This window comes from Chionomys nivalis, chromosome 7 (genome assembly GCF_950005125.1).
Source record: "Chionomys nivalis chromosome 7, mChiNiv1.1, whole genome shotgun sequence".
Taxonomy (NCBI): Eukaryota; Metazoa; Chordata; class Mammalia; order Rodentia; family Cricetidae; genus Chionomys; species Chionomys nivalis.
In genome coordinates, this window is record NC_080092.1 from 12,537,833 (window position 1) to 12,559,833 (window position 22,001).

Below are 22,001 nucleotides of genomic sequence, written 5' to 3' on the forward strand. Positions count from 1 at the left end.
ATTAAAGGCGTGCGCCACCACCGCCCGGCGCAGCTAATGCTCTTAACTGCTGAGCTATCGCTCCAGAATCAAACATGGTGTTTCTATTGCAGCAATAGAGAGCTCTAGCTTACAACTCTCAGGGCAGGAGATCTCTTTTCCGGATTCAGATTTTCCTTCTGGCTGTGGCCTGAGAACAGGACCCTCATCAGGCCACAGTTGCCTGTCCTTGAAGAGTTATCCCCCAGGCCCCTGGAAGAAAAAATACAATCCCTGGTCCCAGGTGTTCTTACCACTGTAGACTGCCCATCTAATGCCCCTCCCAGGTTTGTTCCTGGCACCAAAGGCCATGCTGGCTACAGGAGCCGGCCAAGGAGCCTGCCAGGTGCTAAATCTGGGATGTGGCAGCTGAGTGTTCTGGCCCTGTCATTCTACCTCCGGTGCCTGGTGGGGAGGCCCCTTCCTGACCTGCAGGGACCGGCCATGGTCAGTGGGCTGGGGCTACCTCCTGAACAAACTGACCTTCCGGGGGAGGGGGAAGGGGCAGCCCTGGAGCTGTGAGGAATGGGTCTGAAGAGATAGCAAAGGGCCAGGGGCCGTGCTTTGGGTCTGGAAGGGGCGTGAGAAGGAGAGGTCGCGGTAGTCACCTGCTCTTGACACACTACTGTCTTGGATCCATCCAGGCCTTGCCAGCCTGAGTTCACAAGGGTAGGAAGTCTGTGATTTTAAAGAGACCCCGTCCCTAACCCTGCATCATTTGCATAATTTGATGGGGTAGCATGGAGGACTGCCTGGACCCCTCCCTCAGGCCTCTAGCCCACATTGTATTTGGGGGTGCTGAGTCTCCTGGATCACCCTGAAGCCACCCCAGGGAGACCCCAGTTCTGAACTCCTTTTTCTCCTATCCTACCCCTAGTCCCACCGGAAGTTCTCTGCCCCTCGACATGGACACCTGGGCTTCCTGCCCCACAAGAGGAGCCGGAGGCACAGGGGCAAGGTGAAGAGCTGGCCTCGGGATGACCCCAGCCAGCCTGTGCACCTCACGGCTTTCCTGGGCTACAAGGCTGGCATGACCCACACCCTTCGAGAAGTGCACCGCCCTGGACTCAGTGAGTCACTGCGGGGGACACAGGGCAGAGTGGGGAATGGAATCTTGCAACTGACAGGAGCCAGAAACTGTTCTTGTGGTCCAAGCAGAGCCACAGTTCCACAAAAGATGATGGTCTGTGCATGGAAATTGTCTTAGGATGGTAGGATCCATGCTGAACTTTGTCAAGCCCTGACCATGAGCAATGCCCGGAGGGAGGGGTTTCTTTCTTTCTTTTTTTTAAGATTTATTTATTTATTATGTATACAGCATTCTGTCTGGATGTTTTGCCTGCAGACCAGAAGAGGGAGCCAGATCTCATTACAGATGGTTGTGAGCCATCATGTGGTTGCTGGGAATTGAACTCAGTCATGGTGATAGAGAGCTCTAGCTTACAACTCTCAGGGCAGGAGACCTCTTTACCAGACTCAGATTTTCCTTCTGGCTGTGGCCTGAGAACAGGACCCTCATCAGGCCACAGTTGCCTGTCCTTGAAGAGTTATCCCCCAGGACCTCTGGAAGAGCAGCCTGTACTCTTAACTGCTGAGCCATCTCTCCAGCCCCGAGGGAAGGGTTTCTAACAGTAATTACCATTACCGTTTAAGACCGAGGCATGGAGAGGCTAGAAGAGTGACCCCAGGTAGGTAGTAAACAGAGCTACTGGAGTTCAAAGATGGCCACCCTTGTGGGGCTCAGGACTGTAATCCTAGCTACTTGGGATACTGAGGCAGGAGGATCACTAGTTTAAGACAAGCCTGAATAACTTAGTTAGCCTCTGTCTCAAAATAAAGGAAAAAAAAAAGATTTGGGAATGTGGCTCAGTAGTAGGAGGTTTACCTTGTATACTCAGAGTCCCAGGTTCAATCTCCAGTACTGTTAAAAATAATATAACAGAAATTTAAAAAGTGGGTTACCCATCTTCCTTAAAGCCTCCCGTGTAGTGTCTCTGTAGAACTCTAGAACACATATTTTAGAACTAGTATACAGATGTGGATTGCTGTGTGACAGTTTCCGTGAGTTTGAAACATTCTGTCTTGCAGGGAAAACTCCTTAAGCAGGGAGGGTAACAACTCAAAATAGTTCCAGAAAGTCCCTGAAATTGACCAGATTTACTAGGCCTCTCCCTGCAGGAGTAAGCAATAAAAGCCAAGCATACCCCTTCAGAGGGCCGGAGCTGGCCCGCCAAGAAACTCTCAGAAGTCTGGAAGAAGCAGAGACCAGTGGAGTTGCCTGGAAGAGGTTAAGATGAGGAAGAGGTTTAGACCGGTCACTTGGAAAGGACAACCTGTTGAACTGCCTGTGGCCTGTGCATTGTGCTCCAGGTTTAGTTTTGGTGACCTGTCCCCCATGCTGGAGTGGGTTTTGGTGAGGCATCTGTCTTTGAGCCATTTCTACTTATGTAAATAACCCCTCAACCATATTCCTGAAATAACACCAGTACAATTCTATTGGTCCACAGCTGAACTTTGGTGGTAGCCATACTTTGACCTGTTGTGGAGAAGATATGTAGTATCTCCCCAGAAAAAGTTTTGTCACACAAGGTATAGTTCAGGGACTGGAGAGATGGCTCAGCAGTTAAGAGCACTGACTGTTCTTCTAGAGGACCCAGGGTTCAATTCCCAGCACCCATATGGCAGCTTACAACTGTCTGTAACTCCAGGATCCAGCACCCTCACACAGATATACATATAGGCTAAAACACCAATAAAATAATTTTAAAAAGATATAGTTCAATCCCTCATACTGTTTGCCGTGGCTTGATGTTAAAAGACTTAATTTTAATTATGCATGTGTTTGTTTGTTCTGGGCGTATGCACACAGGAGCGCAAGTTTGCAGAGACCAGAAGGGGGTGGTAGAGATCCTGGAGCTGGAGTTACATGTGGTTGTGCTGTCTAATTTTATGTCAAATTGACACAAGGTAGTGTCATATGGAAAGAAAAAAAAACTAAATTGAAAAAAAATGCCCCCATAAGAATGGCCTGTGGTGCATTTTTTAAAACTTACTGATTGATGTGTGAGGGCTGGTGGTTCTGGGTGCTAAAAAGCAGGCTGAGAAGCAAGCAGTAGGCAGGGCTCCTCCATGGCCTCTGCTCTGTTCCGGCCTCCAGATTCTTGTCCTGCTTGAGCCCGGCTCTGACTCCCCCCAGCGACGGAGTAGAACCCGAGAGCCAACAGAAACCCTTTCTTTCTCAGGTTTCTTTGGTCATGCTTTATTACATCACCAGGAAACACTAAGCCAGTCAACACGTGTGCTAGGAAGCAAACTTGGATCCTCTGAAAGAGCATTATGTGGTTTTTGTTTTTGAGACAGGGTTTCGCTGTGTAGCCCTGGCTGTCCTGGAGCTCATGCTATAGACCAGGCTGGTCTCGAACTCACAGAGATCTGCCTGCTGCTGCCTCCTGAGTGCTGGGGTTACAGGCGTGTATACTGTCTCCACTCAGCTTGCCTAAATTCTGTTGCATGCAATTATGTGTCACTTGTGTACCTGCTACCTGGTGTGTGACAGACTTTTCCTAGGAAGATGCAATACACACGCACGCACACACGCACGCACACACACGCACGCGCGCGCACGCACGCACGCATGCACACACATGCACGCACACGCGCGCGCGCACACGCACGCACGCACACACACACACACATCTACTCACTCTAGATAGGAAGCCCATAACAGACGAACTCAAAGAGTTCTACTGGAGTTACTACAGGAATATGGGTGAGGGGTTACACACAAGAGCTGAAATGACTCAAAGACACCCACATTACTCAGATCCATCCCAGCATGGTGACAGCTCACAAAAGCTGGGAACCTGGAGTACACAGCCTGCAGGCAGCTCAGTTGGTTGGAAGGTGGTCTTTCCAGGTGACTCAGTCGGTTTGAGCTTCTTCCGGGCAGCTCAGCTACTCTGTTTCTTACAGGCGTTTGGGCTGGTCTCAGCTGCTTCCAGTTGGCTGGGCTTGTCTGAGAGTTTGCCGTGTCTTCATGTGATGCTTAGCATCCTTGATGTTTCCATACTCTTGGGGAGTGAGGGTCCCAGCGGATCTGGTCAGTTTCAGGACTCCATGAAGTTATTCTGAGTTGTTTATTTACTGCTTTTACTACCTTACTTGCAGTATCTCACCTTCCCTTGGGATGTTCTGTGCTTTGACCCCTTTGTTGAAAATAGTTTCTTGCTGGGCGCTGGTGGCGTACACCTTTAATCCCAGCACTTGGGAGGCAGAGGCAGGCGGATCTCTGGGAGTTCGAGTTCTACAAGAGCTAGTTCCAGGACAGGCCCCAAAGCTATAGAGAAACCCTGTCTCAAAAAACAAACAAACAAACAAAACAACAACAAAAAAGAAGTTTCCCTCTAGCCGGGTTTTTATTTTTGAGACCTGTTTCTCTGTATAGCTCTAGTTGTCCTGTTCTGTAGACCAGGCTGGCCTTGAAATCACAGTCAACCTGCTGGGATTAAAGGCAGTCCACACCCTAGCTAGCTCATATATTGGAAACTTTGTTTTTTGTTTTTTATTTCTTTTGTGGGAGGTTGGAGACAGGGTTTCCCTGTGTAACAGTCCTAGCTGTCCTGGAACTAGCTCTTATAGACCAGGCTGGCCTCAAACTCACAGGGATTCACCTGCCTCTGCCTCCCGAGTACTGGGATTAAAGGTGTGTGCCACCACCACCTGGCTTGTTTTGTTTTTAGAGACAAGGTTTCTCTGTGTAATAGCTCTGGCTGTCCTGGAATTCGTTTTGAAGACCAGGCTGGCCTCAAATTCAAAGAGATCCTTTTACCTCTGCCTCCTGAGTGCTGGGATTAAAGGTGTGCGCCACCACTGCCTGACTCCAAAATGGAAGGTTTTAATCTAGGGCAGTGGTTCTAAACTTGGGAGCCTTGACCCCTTTGGGGATCAAATAATCCTTTCACAGGGATTGCATATCAGATATCCTGCAGATCAGAGAGTTATGATTCATAGCAGCAGTAGAATTACAGATATGAAGTAGCAATGGGAGTCACCACACATGAGGAACTATATTAAAGGGCACAGCACGAGGAAGATTGAGAACCACTGATTTGGGAGGAATCAGTACAGAATGCTACCTCAGTCCAGATGCCCGGCATCCCTGCCCCGCTGTGCCTTAGGCTGTCCTTAGAGATCCACATTAACTCTGGCCCTCTCCAGCCCCTTAGCAATGCTCTCTCTACCCTCCTGTTATAGAGGAGCCTTCCCCCTCCTCCACTGTGGGAAGTGGGCGTGGCCCCTTCCCCGCTTTCACTTTCCCTCTGTGCCTTTGTTTCCTTTCTGCTGTCTGGGTCTCCCCCTCTGTTTCTCCCTCTCTCCCTCCTTCCACCCCTTTCTCCCTTCCTTCTCTCTCCTTCAGTGTCCTTCCTTTCCTTCCTCCTCCCTCTCTCCTTTCTTCCTCCCTTTCTCCCAATTTCCCATCTTCTTTCATTTTTAGAACATATACTTCAGTTGGGCATGGTGGTGGATGCCCATAATCCCAACACTTGGGAGGTTGAGGCAGGAGGATCAGGAATCCAAGGCTGTTCTCAACTACATAGCAAGTTCAAAGCCAGCCTGGGCTACAGGAGATGCCCCAAAATAAACCTAAACAAAAGAAAACACCATGATGAGATCCATGGCAGCTTAAGACTCTCCATGAAATGATGAGTTTCTGGTTTCCCTGGTGCTTATGACACTATATTTAGAATTATTAAAAGTAAAATAAGATTTTGGTGGTCTAATTAGTCTGCCTGGCAACAGCTGTCTCTTGGGCTGCCTTGTGTAGTTGACCCTCGTGCTCCCTTCCCCCCTCAACTCTCGTTCCTTGGTCCAAACAGAAATTTCCAAACGAGAGGAGGTAGAAGCTGTGACCATTGTGGAGACGCCACCGCTGGTGGTGGTGGGCGTGGTGGGCTACGTGGCCACTCCTCGAGGTCTTCGGAGCTTCAAGACCATTTTTGCCGAACATCTCAGTGATGAGTGCCGCCGACGCTTCTACAAGGATTGGTGAGAGCCTCTCCCTGTCTCTGTGCTAGAGCAATGGAGGGGGAGGGGAGCCTTGCCCAGGTAGAGAGTCTATGTGGTGCCTTCAGAAAGAAGTATCAGAGAGCTGGAGAGGACATTGGAATCCATAGATAGGAAGAATCAAATATTCAGATCTTCAGGGTTGGGCTGGTGGGATGACTTGGGTGTTTGCTGCCCAGCCTGCCAACCTGTGCTCCATACCTGGGATACGGCGGAGGAGAGAACTGATTCTTGAGTTGTCCTCTGACTACCACATGTGCACGGTGGTGTTTGTAAATATATACATACAATATATCAAAATAAGTGCAAAAAGTTTAAAATCACCAGTCATTATATTCATGGCGATAATTGGATGGAATTTCAGAATTGACATGCGTGGACTGGAAGCCAGCCTGGCCTACAGAGCGAGTTCCAGAACAGCCAAGGCTACACAGAGAAACCGTGTTTCAGAAAACTAAAAACAAACAAACAAATTAAAAACACCCCCCCCCCACACACACACACAGTGCAGGTCTATATGACCAAAGCAATATGGCTGGCATCTTGAGTCCCTTGCATGGCTAGATGAAGGGTGTAGAATGCGCACCCCCCTCCCCAAAGTGACTGGTGAGCATCAAGGATGCCGATTTTACTGTTTGTACCATGAATTTGCTCTTCATCCAGAGTTTAGCCTCTGGGAACTGTGGCTTCTTCATCTCTAGGATTGGGCTCATCATTCTACCTGAGCCCCAGTGAGGGGTGGGAAGGGTATCTGCCTAACTGGAGGGACAGCATTTGCTCACAGTGTCTGAGGGAGGTGTTAGAGCCCCATTGAGGGGTGGGAAGGGTGTCTGCCTAACTGGAGGGACAGCATTTGCTCACAGTGTCTGAGGGAGGTTAGAGGTCTGATTACTGCTGGACACACACCTGGAATCCTAACATTTTAGAAGGATTTGGAGTATTAGTCCAGCCTGGATGACATAGTGGGACCCTCTTGAGACACACACACCCACACACATACAAAGAGGAGAAGTGGGGAAGGAGGGACAGAGGGAGAGGACGTGATCACCAATGGTGCCTGGAAACATCCCAGGCTCTTCGGGAGGGCCTGGGCCAGGCCTCTTGCTTGGTGGGCTGCAGGTAGGGCGAGGCAGGCGGGACGACGCAGAGAGCTACCTGGCTGGGTGTTGAGTGCTCTGTGTGTGGCTCAGGCACAAGAGTAAGAAGAAGGCCTTTACCAAAGCCTGCAAGAGTTGGCGAGACGCTGACGGCAAGAAGCAGATCCAGAAGGACTTTGCCGCCCTGAAGAAGTACTGCAAGGTCATTCGGGTCATTGTCCACACCCAGGTCAGCCCAGCCCCCACCTCCAGCCCATCCCCCCACCTCCAAATGAAGAGCCCTGACAAATGTCAGCTTAAAAATAGCACCAGCCCTGGGAACAGGCTCAAGATCTGGCCAGCTACCTCACTAGCCACTCTTGTCCCAGAGTTGAGAGGTCACTGGCATGTGATGTTATATGCCAGTGTCGTCAACAGCTATTGTGCCCCACGGACGACTCAGGTGCCCAACTGTCCTGAGAGGCTTGAGTCTTCAGTCAAAGGTCCAGCATGGAGAACTGGCTGTACCTGGGGTTCAGCTTGATGCTGACTGAAATTTAACCAGAACACTTGCTCTGGAATTTTCCTACACATCTTGTCGTCAGAGAAGTATTCCCTGGCTGCAACCCTATCCTCACCCCTCCTGGGCGCCTCCCCTGTTCTGTGAACATGGGCTCTTGTTTACTCTCACACCTGCAGCTCATGGGGAAGCAAGTCAGGGCTTGATGTTTGCCAGTTTGCCCTCCAGGGACCATGGAGGCAAGGGTCACACTCATTTAATCCCCCCATGAGCCCCAGGACATACAGTATACATAATAGCCTGGTATACAGTAGGAGCTCTATAAATACTATGCTGTGACCTAACTGGTGTGTTTACACTTGTATATCCTCTTAGAACATGAAGCTCACAGCAGCCAGGGCCTTGCCGAATGGTCTAGTTGGCACCCTACACTTGGAAGGAAGTTGGAACCCACTCCTACATCTACCTGTTCTGGCCAGATGGTCCCAGCAACTTTCCAAGATCTTTCCTAACACAACGCCTTTCCACGAGCTGCTTACATCCTTGTAAACTCACGTGGAGTTCCGTGTAGTAACTTTTTGCTGGTTTTGGTCACTTCCTCAGAGAGGCCCTTCCTGATCACTCTACCTGAGGTGCTGTCTGTTGTTTAGCAGAACACTGAGCCCTCTCCAAGAGTTTACTCGGCTTTAATCTGTTCTGAAAGGAGATGGTGGGACTCCCTGAGATACAGGATGCTGCCCGCCTCAATCTGTGGTGTACCTCCAGCACCCAGAATGTGGCAGGAGCACAATAATGTCTGAATAAACACAAAGGGGAAAGACTTCGGGTTACCAGCGGTCTAGCCATCTGCAGTGTGTGGGGGGGGCTTGTGAACTGACATTCCCGCTGTGTCTGCAGATGAAGTTGCTGCCCTTTCGGCAGAAGAAGGCCCACATTATGGAGATTCAGCTGAATGGTGGTACCGTGGCTGAGAAGGTGGCCTGGGCTCAGGCACGGCTGGAAAAGCAGGTGCCCGTACACAGTGTGTTCAGCCAGAGTGAGGTCATTGATGTCATTGCTGTCACGAAGGGCCGGGGTGTTAAAGGTAAGGCCTGGTAGAGACAGTAGCTCCAGGGAAGAGTGTTTAGTGGGGGCCAGAGTGGCCTCTGAGCCTCCCTTCCTCTCTACAGGGGTCACTAGCCGCTGGCATACCAAAAAGCTGCCAAGGAAGACCCACAAAGGCCTGCGCAAGGTGGCCTGCATTGGTGCCTGGCACCCTGCCCGAGTAGGCTACTCCATCGCCCGGGCTGGGCAGAAGGGTTACCACCACCGTACAGAGCTCAACAAGAAGGTGTGTCCATAGCTCTGAGGGTTATCTAGCGGGACGGCATGAGTCAAACTCTGATTGGGTTCATGAAATATCATTACTAGTTCCAGAGTCTGAGCATGCGTGCTTGGGGATGTGTGTGGCCGTGTTGCTAGCCCCAAACTCACCTCTGGTCCCTACTGCTCTTTTCCGGGCAGATCTACCGAATTGGCAGGGGGCTGCACATGGAAGATGGGAAGATGGTCAAAAACAATGCGTCCACCAGCTATGATATCACTGACAAGTCTATCACACCACTGGTGAGGCTGGCAAATGGGATCTAATGAGGGTTGGGGGGGTATACCTGAGGAGGTGCTACCCTGCACCCCCCAGAGTTCCATTATGTAAGCTTCGCAACTGGATATAGGCCGCCACACAGACTAGGCCTAGGGTCTTGGCAGGAAGTCAGTGATGGGAGGCCTGATATGCCAGTGAGCAACCACTTGGAAGCCCCATTCCTTGTTTGTTCCCGCACCCTTTATACCTGCTGAGAGGAGACATGCATACAGCTGCATACAGCAGTTCCTGTGGTGGCCTAGGAACCAGCTCTGAACTAGAGGGAAACAGCCATGGAGCCTAAGCATGTGACTGCATTTCATGTAGCCCGTGTCGACCTCCAACTCCCTATACAGCTGAGGATGACCTTGAAATGCTGATCCTGTGTTTCTACCTTTTTCTGAGTGCTGAGAGCATGTGGCCGCACACCACTTATTCCTCTGTGTAGCTCTGGCTGTCCTGGAACTTGCTCTGTAGACCAGGGTGGCCTCAAACTCTAAGATCCTCCTGCCTCCTCCCAAGTTCTGGGATTAAAGGCATGTTCCACCATGCCCAATTAACACCATATTTTTTAATGTGGGGCCCAGGATCGAACCTGGGGCCTTGTAAACACTAAGCTAGCATTCTTCCAGCTGAGCTACGGAGCCAGGGACTCACTGTTGTGCAGGCTGGCCTTAAGTGATCCTGCTGTATCGGCCTCTCAAGTGCTAGATTTATAAGGGTACACTACCGTGCTCAGCATCCCCAAACTTCTGAGCTTCAGTGTCCCCCACAAAAGGCATGTTAATGTTAAGTGAGATAAGCAGGAAGAATACCAAGAACGGGGCTCCAATGCTGTTACCCCGACAAGTGGTCCAGTGTGAGGCACCCTGGGGTCTGGGCATGGGGCTCCTACACGTTAGTCGCCTGATCTGTCTGTCTCCCGGCAGGGTGGCTTCCCCCACTATGGGGAAGTGAACAATGATTTTGTCATGTTAAAGGGCTGCATTGCAGGCACCAAGAAGAGGGTGATCACACTGAGGAAGGTAAGCGCAGCATGGCAAGCGGGGTCCAGGGCTCCATCCAGTAGCCTGTTCTGTCCTGTAGCCTGCTTTGCGGCGGGTGGGGTGGTGGGAGAGTGGAGGAAGGGGTCTGGCAGGGGTAGGTGATCAACTGAGTCCTTCTTTTTTTTTGGGGGGGGGTTTCGAGACAGGGTTTCTCTGTAGCTTTGGTGCCGGTCCCGGAACTAGCTCTTGTAGACCAGGCTGGCCTCGAACTCACAGAGATCCACCTGCCTCTGCCTCCCGAGTGTTGAACTGAGTCCTTTCTGGTGTGGAGCGCGGGTACGGGGGAGTTGGGGCTCTCCATCCTTGACGTCTCTCTTGGATCCCCAGTCCCTCCTAGTGCACCACAGCCGCCGAGCTCTGGAGAATATCGAACTGAAGTTCATTGACACCACTTCCAAGTTTGGCTATGGACGCTTCCAAACAGCGCAGGAGAAGAGAGCCTTCATGGTGAGCTAGTCCCATTTGTTCTTTGGGTCCCAAAACTCCATACCCCGCTTGCTCGGCGAGGAGCTGGGAGAAGGGCGCTTTTAGAGGTCTAGCAGAGAGGCCCTTGGTAGCCTTGGTGACGATCGTAGACAGTATTTCTTTTTTGTTTGTTTTTTGTTTTTCGAGACAGGATTTCTCTGTGGTTTTGGAGCCTGTCCTGGAACTAGCTCTTGTAGACCAGGCTGGCCTTGAACTCACAGAGATCCGCCTGCCTCTGCCTCCCGAGTGCTGGGATTAAAGGCGTGCGCCACCACCGCCCGGAGTATTTCTTTTTTTTTTGGTTTTTCGAGACAGGGTTTCTCTGTGGCTTTGGAGCCTGTCCTGGAACTAGCTCTGTAGACCAGGCTGGTCTCGAACTCACAGATATCCGCCTGCCTCTGCCTCCCGAGTGCTGGGATTAAAGGCGTGCGCCACCATCGCCCGGCCCCGGAGTATTTCTTGATTGATTCTCATGACTAACACTCCTTCTGTCCCTCCACTTGAACCAGGGCCCCCAAAAGAAGCATCTGGAGAAAGAGAAGCCGGAGACCTCGGGAAACATATAAGATGCCTGGGATGGAGCACACTAGGGAGACCTCGGGAAACATATAAGATGCCTGGAATGGAGCACACTAGGGAGTGCTTCTGCTGCGCGTCCTGTCGTTTTTATCTAATAAAGTACTGAGGCAACACTTAAACCTGGGTCAGAGGGTTGCAGGGTGGTGTTGGGGGCGCCAAAAGGCGGGCCGATGTCTCAAGGCGCAAGGTTTACGGCCAGATTACGGCGGACTAGGCATGCAGCTGGGTGGATGTGCTTCCACTCCAGTCCCGAGCCATTACCACTGGGGTCCTGAGGTCTACTGGAGCCCTGGCTTAACCCCGGCTTCTGCTGAAGGAGAGAGGCTCCACGGAAGAGGATCTCCGAGCGGGGCCTCCGGGAGGAGGAAGTGGGAAACCTGGTTCCTGGGAGGGATTGGTTGGACGGGTGGGGTTTAGGACCTACCGGAGGAAAGACAGACAGGTTGAGGGCGGGGCTTCTAGGGGTGGGAAATCCTGGAGTGATTCTCCTCTAGGGGCGGGGCTTAGAGCAGACCTGTACGTGATTGGTCATTAGGAAGGGGGCGGGTTTGCGTCTAGAGCTGAGGGATTTCGTGTTCCGGAGCGGTGCTTTGGTTTGTCCCATTGCGGCCATGTCGTTCTGCAGCTTCTTTGGGGGCGAGGTTTTCCAGAATCACTTCGAGCCAGGTACAGCCTGTGGCATTAAAGCAGGCATCGCCTTCTGGATGGTGGTGGAGTCCCCGAGCCAGGATGGGGCGACCGTGGCTGCTGAGGAGAAGCGAGCTTGGGAAAGAAGGACTAGGAGAAGGGGTTGGCGAGGGCTGGAGCAGGAGGACTTGAGAGGAGAAGGGGCATTCCAGTAATATCTGTTTTCGTGGGGGGCAGGCCTTGAACCTCTGTGTAGATCTCACTGGGGACCCTCTGGGCCGAGTCTTTGGGGTGGTACTATCCATATGGTTTCAGAGTGGAGCGGGATTACGAGGATTTGTGGTCCAAGGTTCCCTGTTGTGTGTTCCTTCCTGGACTCGTTCGGCACTTTCCGTTAAGTCCTGAATGTGCCTGTCCGGGTGTCTCCCAGACCTCTCTGTTAGCTGTCAGTGAAGTGTAACCCGTCCAGCCTAGGCGCAGTAGACCCAGGCTGGGAGAGACTGGTGAGTCCCCTTCTGCTGATGCGCGACTAATTTGGTAAAACTATGGCATTGGCATTCCCGGGGCGGAATTTGTTGGATGTCTGTTCTCCAGAGGGCTGAGCTGTGACACTGGGCATCTGTATATGCCAGCTGTAATACAGGGCCACTCCCTTGAGTCCATCTTGGCTGCAGGACTCCAGATGCTCCCAGGCTGCCCTGGCAAGCTGAATACTCCACTATGTTTTGCCTCCTCTCCAGTTCCCGGTACAGTCTGAACAGTTCACACCCCTCAAGGGGTGGGTGGTGGGTGATTCAGTACCCTGCAACTTCCCATTTTTTAGTCTTTCAAGTAGTTATGCAATTCAGTTTTGTAACCTTAAAGACTCCTTCCACTCAGGTGATCTTTTGGGGACAGGTTGAAACCTTTCTTCTGAGCAGTTGTTCTTATGGGGTTCCCTTTTGGCTTGGAAGACTGTTCCCTAAGGCTAGTCTGTTCCTGCTCAGAGAGCAGGCCCATGGCTGGGTATCCAGTTTGAAACTTTGTAGAGTAGCAGAGATGCCCACTCGAGGGAGACCAAATGGTTACGCTGGCAGTGTTAGGGGCCCTGCTGCGTGGATCTTATCCAGGGGTAAAGGAAGGCCATCATCAGGTATTTAGGGTTCTCTCTTGGCCACATACCTTATTGTGTGTCCGCAACACCAGCCTTCCATCTTCTTGCCCATACATGGATATGTCAGCCAAGTATGGTTCACATCTGTAATCCCAGGGTATAGGAAGCTCAGGCAGAAGCATTGCCTTTATTTATTTATTTATTTTTTTAAGTTTCTCGAGACAGGGTTTCTCTGTAGCTTTGGAACCTGTCCTGGAACTCTCTCTGTAGGCCTCAAACTCACAGAGATCTACCTGTCTCTGCCTCCTGAGTGCTGGGATTAAAGGCGTGCGCCATTACCACCCAGGGCATTGCCTTAGATCTGAGGCCAGTCTGGATTACAGAGTTTCAGGCTAGCCTGGGCTACAGTGTGAGACGTGTCCTAGTTTGTATCTCTGTTGTGATAACACTGGCCAAAACCGGTCCGGGGAGGAAAGAGTTTATTTCAGTTTGCAAGTCACTGTCCATCATCGAGGGAAGCCAAGTTAGGAACCCAGAGGCAGGAACTTAGCAGAGACCACAGAGAAATGCTACTTACTGATTTGCTGCCCTAGCTTGCTCAGCTTCCTTCCTTCCTTTTCTTCCTTTTCATTTTTTCTTTTTCTTTTTTTTCCAAGACAGGATTTCTCTTTGTAGCCTTGGCTGTCCTGGAACTCACCTCGAACTCAGAGATCTTCCTGCTTCTGCCTCTCCAGTGCTGGGGTTAAAAGTGTGCACCACCACACCTGCCTCAGCTACCTTTCTTCTATAGCTAGTCTAGACCCACTTACTTAGGGATGGTACCACCCACAGTGAGCTGGGCCCTCCCACAGCCGTCATTAATCAAGAAAATGCCCCCGTAGACATGCCCACAGACCAGTTTGATCAGGTAAGGCCTCGTCTGGAGTCCTCTTCCTGGGCAACTCCAGTTTGTTTCAAGTTAACAGAAACTGACCACACAAATTAACTGCACAAGATGTTGTCTCAGAACAAACTAAACAAACCCCCAAGGGGGCTGCAAAAGGGCCGGGGTTTTATTCCCACATGATGGTTCACTCCAGTCTCAGGGAATCTGACCCTTCCAGTGTCTGTGGGCACTGCATACATGTAGTACATGCAGGCAAAATAGCCATATGCATAAAGTAAAGTCTTAAAACATCCGAAACTAAATAATTAAAAGGTTAAAGATTTCATCACGGGGCCACGGAGAGTAGCAGAAATGAGCCCAGAGAATGATTCCTCGTCTCCTGTGACTCAGCCAGGCCTTGCTGGGTCTCCCAGAGCCAATCAATAGGCTATGAGTAGGGGTACATGGGGACGGGTGTTCTACCACCACGATGGGACGGTGCTAGTGTTGTCGTTTCCTGGGTCCAAAGACAAGGAAAACTGTACAGACAGATGGAACTGACGGGTGACTCTGTGCTTGTTCTTCCTCTGCGGCAGGCGTCTATGTGTGCGCCAAGTGTGGCTATGAGCTGTTCTCCAGCCGCTCCAAGTATGCACACTCCTCCCCATGGCCAGCGTTCACTGAAACCGTCTATGCAGACAGTGTGACCAAGTGCCCTGAGAAGAACCGACCCGAAGCTTTAAAGGTGGGTGCAATCGTCCTGGTGAGTGCCGGCCAGGGAGGGTCTTGGAACCAGTTACCCGTTTCTTCCTTGCTCCCTCAGGCTATTCCAAGTCTCCATCTTCAGCTGGGACGCTGGCGCCTAAGATTTTTTTGTTGTTGTTTGAGACATGGGTTTCTCTGTGTAGCCCTGGCTGTCCTGCTCTGTAGTGCAGGCTGGCCTCAAACTCAGAGATCCATCTGCCCCTGCCTCCTGAGCTGGGACTAAAGTCGCCACACGTGGATTTTGAGAGTGCTTGTAATCTGAGAGAGAGTGAGCTTTAGGACAGCTTCCTTGCACAGGCCCCACCCCTCAGAGCTATAGTTAGCTTGGGAAACGGGCAGATGGTGGAAGCATTATTTATCTGCAGCAGGCAGGGCCACTAACTGTGTTTGGATTTTCCCAGGTGTCCTGTGGTAAGTGTGGCAATGGGTTGGGCCACGAGTTCCTGAATGATGGCCCCAAGCGAGGACAATCCCGATTCTGAATATTTAGCAGCTCGTTGAAGTTCATCCCTAAAGGTGAGCACCTTTAGTGGCGGGGACATCCTGTTGTCACTGAGGAAGATGCAGCGGGGAGGCACGTGGTGGAGGTTTGTCTGTCGACTGTTGCAAAATGCACCTCAAAAACTGGCTGAAGGACAGGACTAGGAGGCTAGCGTCTAGGGTGTCTCATACGGGCCCATTTCGGGGAGAGCATGGCGTGAGGTTCTCTCTGTACAAGGCCTGGCCTTTCCATGTGCCTGGAATCTTCGGTTGATTGTAGGGGCGGGTGAAGGCTGAGGACCTGGTGGGCCATGTGACCAAAGGCTTGCTTCTGAACCTGAGTGCCTATCATTCCTCTGCATAGTGGCCATGGTAGCATATTTTCTATCCCAGGACTGCTGGGACAACTGAATGTGATATGGTACCCCTAGGGCCTAGCACATAGTAACAACTCAATAAAACTGCTCCTTTATCAACCTTTTCAGTAGTGGTCAAGGGCCAGACCCTTTATCCAGTTTCTTTTTTTTTTTTTTTTTTATATTTATTTATTTATTATGTGTACAGCATTCCTTCCATGTATGCCCGCAAGTCAGAAGGGGGCGCCAGGTCTCATTATAGATGGCTGTGAGCCACCATGTGGTTGCTGGGAATTGAACTCAGGACCTCTGGAAGAGCAGTCAGTGCTCTTAACCACTGAGCCATCTCTCCAGCCCCCTTTATCCAGTTTCTTGATCTGCAAAATGGAGCAGGGGGGGGGCAGTGGTTAGTGAGCAGTCTGGAAGGCTGAGGGCAGCTGACAGTCTTCACTGCGGGGTTAATGGCAGTCTGGAAGGCCGGGAACACACTGAGCTATGGTGATATTTGTGACCCTGCTGTCCTCTTTGTTCTCTGTGTCTGGTGAAGGAAGAAGAGACTGTGTGTCCTGTAGATCTCAGGAAATGAGCAGTGCGCACACTCCTTTGTGCTGGCTCCCTGGGCCTTCCACCTGGCCTGGAGTCTGCTGACTCATGTTTGGTCTTAGGACTTTTCAGAAAAAGTACATAAAGTACATTTTCCTTCACTTATTTATTTGTGTGTGTGTTTAATCCAGGAACTTGCTCTGTAGATTAGGCTGGCCTTGAACTCAGAGATCAGCGCCACCTGCTTCTGCTTCCAAAGTGCTGGGAAGGCATGGGCATGTGCCACTACCCCCCCCCCCCCCCGCTCTCTTTTTACTTTTATACTATGTATATGGGCAGTTGCCTGCATGTATTTCTTTTTTTTTTTTTTTTTTTTTTTTTTGGTTTTTCGAGACAGGGTTTCTCTGTGGCTTTGGAGCCTGTCCTGGAACTAGCTCTGTAGACCAGGCTGGTCTTGAACTCACAGAGATCCTGCCTCTGCCTCCCGAGTGCTGGGATTAAAGGCGTGCGCCACCATCGCCCGGCCTTCTTTCTTTTTTTTTTTTTAATTGAAAAAATTTCCACCTCCTCTCCGCCTCCCATTTCCCTCCCCTTCCCACCACTCCTTCCCCCCTCCCCCCACTCCCCACCCCCCACTTCTTCCCCCCTCCCTCTCCAGTCTGAGGAGCAGTCAGGGTTCCCTGCCCTGTGGGAAGTCCAAGGTCCTCCCCCCTCCATCCAGGTCTAGGAAGGTGAGCATCCAAACAGTCTAGGCTCCCACAAAGCCAGTTCATGTGGTAGGATCAAAACCCAGTGCCATTGTCCTTGGCTTCTCATCAGCCCTCATTGTCCGCCATGTTCAGAGAGTCCGGTTTTATCTCATGCTTTTTCAGTCCCAGTCCAGCTGGCCTTAGTGAGCTCCCAATAGATCAGCCCCACTGTCTCAGTGGGTGGGTGCACCCCTCGCAGTCCTGACTTCCTTGCTCATGTTCTCCCTCCTTCTGCTCCTCATTTGGACCTTGGGAGCTCAGTCTGGTGTTCCAATGTGGGTCTCTGTCTCTATCTCCATCCATCGCCTGATGAAGGTTCTATGGTGATATGCAAGATATTCATCAGTATGGCTATAGGATAGGGCCATTTCAGGTTCCCTCTCCTCAGCTGCCCAAGGAACTAACTGGGGACATCTCCCTGGACACCTGTGAGCCCCTCTAGAGTCAAGTCTCTTGCCAACCCTAAGATGGCTCACTTAATTAGGATATATACTTCCCTGTTCTCATATCCACCCTTCCTTTATCCCAACCATCCCATTCCCCCAAGTTCCCCCCATCCTCCCCTTCTCACTTTTCTCTCCCCATTTCCCCTTACCCCCATCCCACCCCACCCCCAAGTTCCCAATTTTTGCCCGGCAATCTTGTCTACTTCCAATATCCAGGAGGATAACTATATGTTTTTCTTTGGGTTCACCTTCTTATTTAGCTTCTCTAGGATCACAAATTATAGGCTCAATGTCCTTTATTTATGGCTAGAAACCAACTATGAGTGAGTACATCCCATGTTCATCTTTTTGGGTCTGGGTTACCTCACTCAGGATAGTGTTTTCTATTTCCATCCATTGCCTGCACGTATTTCTATGTACCATGTGTGTACAGTGCTGGAGGAGCCAGAAGAGTGCATTGGATCCTTGGGGCTGGAGTTACAGATGGTGTTAGCCGCCATGTGGGGGCTGGGGACAGATCCTGGGTCCTCTGGATGAGCAGCCCATCTTTCCAGCTCCCTGACAAAAATACATTTTAGTTTATTCACTTAGTGTACTTGTGGGTGTGTACATGCCAGTACATGTGTGGCCATCAGAGGACAGATACGGGAATTGGTTCTCAGTCTTCCACTTTCAACCTGGGTATCAAGTTCAGGGTCTTAGGCTTGGATGGCAAGTGCCTTTACCCACTGAACTATCTATCCCTGGTTTTAGGTTTTTTTTTTTTTTTTTGGTTTTGGAGCCTGTCCTGGAACTAGCTCTTGTAGACCAGGCTGACCTCGAACTCACAGAGATCTGCCTGCCTCTGCATCCCGAGTGCTGGGATTAAAGGCGTGCGCCACCACCGCCTGGCAGGTTTTTTATTTTGTTTTGTTTTGTTTTTAAATATTTATTATTTATTTATTATGTATACAATGTTCTGTCTGTGTGTATGTCTGCAGGCCAGAAGAGGGCACCAGACCTAATTACATATGGTTGTGAGCCACCATATGGTTGCCGGGAATTGAACTCAGGACCTTTGGAAGAACAGGCAATGCTCTTAACCACTGAGCCATCTCTCCAGCCCAGGTTTTTGTTTTTTAAGACAGGATCTTGTGCTGGGCAGTGGCGACACACACCTTTAATCCCAGTACTTGGGAGGCAGAGGTAGGCAGATCTCTGTGAGTTCCAAACCAGACAGGGCTGTTTCACAGAGAAAACAAAGACAGGGTCTTGCTATATAGCCCTGGCTATCCTTGAGTTCACAGAGATCTACTGCCTCAGTCTCCTAATAGGTTTTAATATTTCGAGATAGGTGTCACTGTGGCCCATAGTGGCCTGGAATTTACCATACAGCCCTTTCTGACCGCGCCTCCTGAACCTCCTTCCTCTGGAATGCTGGGCTTGCAGCTAGGAACCATCACACCAGATGAAGCTTGACTTAACAATGATGTGTTTTCTCTCCTCTCTTTTCCAGGCGGAGAAACTCCTGCTCCCCAGGGGCACAAGGTGAGCAGCTGTCCTTCCAGATGGGCATGCCCACTGTCGGGCAGCCCCACTTTAGTGTTGGAACCCTGGACATTCAGACTGGGAGGCTGGGAGGAGGTGGTTGAAGCATCAGGAAGGCTCCCAGTGCCCTGGCTCTGAATGGAATCACCTTAGATGGAGCACCTTTGGAAAGTCTACTGTTCTACCATGATGGTCCTGGGGATGGCGTTAAACCATTAGCTGTTTGAGTCTGTAAGAGACTCTGGGTTTAGCTCATCTCTGAATGACATTGTACCCTGTAGGCGGAGACTGCTGTTTTGTTTCCCTGCTACCCAGACCTGAATAATCACACAGAAAATATATTAATTACAACACTGTTTGGCCTATTAGCTCAGGATTCCTTTTTTTTTTTTTTTTTTTTTTTTTTGATTTTCAAGACAGGGTTTCTCCGTAGCTTTTTGGTTCCTGTGCTGGAACTAGACCAGGCTGGCCTCGAACTCACAGAGATCCGCCTGCCTCTGCCTCCCGAGTGCTGGGATTAAAGGTGTGCGCCACCACCGCCCGGCTCTTTACTCCTTTAATCTGTGACGGTCTGTACTCTTTTATATTACTTTAACTTTTACTGTCTCTTTAAAGACTTTGTTTTATTTTTTAAAACTATTTATTTTGCCGGGCAGTGGTGGCTCACGCCTTTAATCCCAGCACTCGGAAGGCAGAGGCAGGTGAATCACTGGTGAGTTCAAGGGCTCAAGGCCTGGTCTACAGAGTTAGTTCCAGGACAGTTAGGACTGTTACACAGGGAAACCCCGTCTCGAAACCCCCCCCCCCAAAAAACAACAAAACCCAAAAAAACCTCTTTCTTTTTATAACTCTCTGTACTCTTTTTTTCTTCTCTCTCCTAAGCCTATGTACATTTATCTAACACTGACCCATTCAGAGGTTTATTTTTATCTGAACTGTCTTTATGCCTATCTATAATCATTTTCTGACCAGGAGTGCCTCCTTCTTTTTTGTTTTTGTTTTTGTTTTTTTTTTCTTTTATTTATTTATTATGTATGACAATATTCTGTCAATATGTATGCCTGCAGGCCAGAAGAGGGCACCAGACCTCATTACAGATGGTTGTGAGCCACCATGTGGTTGCTGGGAATTGAACTCAGGACCTTTCGAAGAGCAGGCAATGCTCTTAACCGCTGAGCCATCTCTCCAGCCCCCTTCTTTTTTGTTTTTAAATGCTAACTGGGCATGGCTAGGACCAATTCAGAGGCCCTGCCTATTGGTCCTGCTCAGTCCAACAAGGCGGACGCATGTTCACCGCCTCTGTGAGCCATGCTCACTACCCCAGCTCCAGGGATGCAGCAGGTCTCTGTCGCCCTTAAGCAACTAGTAGCATGCTGCTCACAGACCCCATTTATGTGTAGGACCAGAGGCAGGAACCAGGAAGCACAGTTTTTGCTGCTAGTGCCGAGTCAGGAAACTCTTAAAGGAGCCACGCCTCTGCCTGCCACCAGCAAACAGAGTGCACCTGAGAAAATGCTGCTATCAAGAAGCTGTGCTTACCTCTGTTCTCTTGTATCCAGAATTCCTTCTCACTCTCTCTCAGGTTTTGTGTGGTTGTAGTTGCCCATGCTGGCACTCCATTTGGAGACTGCTCTTTTGTTTCCTGGCCACTGAGATCCAAATAATTGCACAGACACTGTATTAATTGTAACACTGGCCTATTATCTCAGGCTTATTATTGGCTAGCTCTTATATCTTAAAATAACCCATTTCTATTTTTCTGTGTCTCGCCACTAGGCTGTGGCTTACTGGGTAAAGTTCTGGTGACCGGCTCCTTTGGCAGCTACATGGTGTCTCTCTGACTCCGCCTACTCTCTCTATCAATCTCTGTTCAGATTTCCTGCCTGGCTTTGCTCTGCTAAGTCATTGGCTGAAATAGCTTTATTCATCAACCAATAAAAGCAACACATATACAGAAGGACCTCCAACATCAGTGCCCAAGCCTTCTCTTGCTCTCATCCTGCTATCCATCTTCTTGGCTGTCCACAGTCACCCCTATGGGGCTCAGTTCTGAGTGTGGCCTTCACTAAAGCTTGTGCCTATCTCCTCCAGCCTATGCAGCAGATGGAATAACACTGGGGCTTCCCTGGCCACCTACTCCAACCTTGGTCACCGCATGATCTGCTCTGGTTAAATCCTAAGTCAGCCAGGGTCGTGATGACCTGTGACCTTCAGGGAGGGGAGTGGACCAAGGCTGATGTCATGGACTCTTGGACCCTTGTCTTCTGGCAGAGAAAGCAGAACTCTGTTTCACAATCCGGATCCATCTTGCCTCACTCTGACTTGGGAAAATGGCTGTTGACCCGTTACCTGACCAGTGTAGCAGGGGCCTTGATCTCATCGCTCCCTCCAGTTCATACCTGCAGGGGTGTCCCTTCCTGAGATAAAGCCACTGTACCTTGCTGTATGTGCTTGGGAGCTCTTGACATCTGGGAGCATGGGTGATGCTGAAACTCACCCCATCTTGAATCCTTTCTGGAGTAATCAATTGGAAATCAATAAACATGAAGCCTGGACTGGTTGCTACATTTATTTATTTACTGCAGTGCTGGGGGTTGAACTAGGATTATATGTGCCGCCACTCTTGACTTGATTTAAACAGGGTGCTTCTTTATTCTCTCATACATTCCAACTGCAGCCTCCACTCCCTCCTCTCAGGTGCCCGTCACGACCACCTCCCCCCTCCCTCAGATCCACCGCCCCTGCATTTCCCTTCAGAAATGAGCAGGCCTCTTAGTGATATCAACCTAACCTAGCGTGACAAGATGCAATAAGAGTAAGCACAAACCCTCCTATAAAGGCTTGGACGAGGCAATCCAGCAGGAGGGAAAGGGTGTCGTAAACATGGCGAACACCTGCCCAGAGTCTCAGGAACAGGTGGACCTCGCTCACCTGCCTCTGAGCCAGGAGGAAGATTCCTCAGTCTGTGGGAAGGCAGCGTAGGTCAGGGTTGATGGTCTTGAAGCTTGGAGGAGTCTGGCAGGGTCCAGGCCTGCAGGAGTTTGAAGCATTTGTGTGGAGAGACTGGGCTTGGGGCTTCCCATTACTAAAACTGACTGCTGTGCCTGTCTGGCCCACTGTTGAGATGCCCCAGGAGGTGGTGCCTTCTCTGATGATGCTATC

At 50.4% G+C, this 22,001-nt stretch overlaps 2 protein-coding genes across 3 annotated transcripts; both read left to right on the plus strand.

Annotated features, from left to right (window-relative positions):
• The first annotated feature begins 409 nt into the window (after nucleotides 1-409).
• Nucleotides 410-11,501, plus strand: Rpl3l (ribosomal protein L3 like). 2 transcript variants are annotated; one of them, XM_057775853.1, is made up of 11 exons: nucleotides 410-465; nucleotides 896-1,088; nucleotides 5,895-6,063; nucleotides 7,272-7,407; nucleotides 8,575-8,761; nucleotides 8,847-9,007; nucleotides 9,181-9,282; nucleotides 10,228-10,323; nucleotides 10,672-10,791; nucleotides 11,319-11,359; nucleotides 11,406-11,501. In XM_057775853.1, exons 1-11 carry the CDS (start codon nucleotides 463-465, stop codon nucleotides 11,419-11,421), a joined length of 1,224 nt encoding a protein of 407 aa, XP_057631836.1. In that variant the 5' UTR covers nucleotides 410-462; the 3' UTR covers nucleotides 11,422-11,501. The 2 variants fall into 2 exon arrangements, with proteins under 2 accessions (XP_057631836.1, XP_057631835.1); XM_057775852.1 differs by having other exon boundaries at nucleotides 11,319-11,501.
• Nucleotides 11,502-11,933: 432 nt separating this feature from the next.
• Msrb1 (methionine sulfoxide reductase B1) lies at nucleotides 11,934-21,388 on the plus strand. The gene is made up of 5 exons (XM_057775486.1): nucleotides 11,934-12,054; nucleotides 14,570-14,718; nucleotides 15,140-15,254; nucleotides 18,808-18,839; nucleotides 20,931-21,388. The coding sequence occupies exons 1-5, from the start codon at nucleotides 12,000-12,002 to the stop codon at nucleotides 20,949-20,951; spliced, it is 372 nt and encodes a 123-aa protein (XP_057631469.1). The 5' UTR covers nucleotides 11,934-11,999; the 3' UTR covers nucleotides 20,952-21,388.
• Nucleotides 21,389-22,001: the final 613 nt, after the last annotated feature.

Bases quoted from the DNA above. Each gene is read 5' to 3' on its own strand.
- Rpl3l (XM_057775852.1), top strand. The intron at 8,762-8,846 runs GTAAGGCCTGGT...TCCTCTCTACAG, and splicing joins GAAGGGCCGGGGTGTTAAAG to GGGTCACTAGCCGCTGGCAT. The intron at 10,324-10,671 runs GTAAGCGCAGCA...TTGGATCCCCAG, and splicing joins GGGTGATCACACTGAGGAAG to TCCCTCCTAGTGCACCACAG.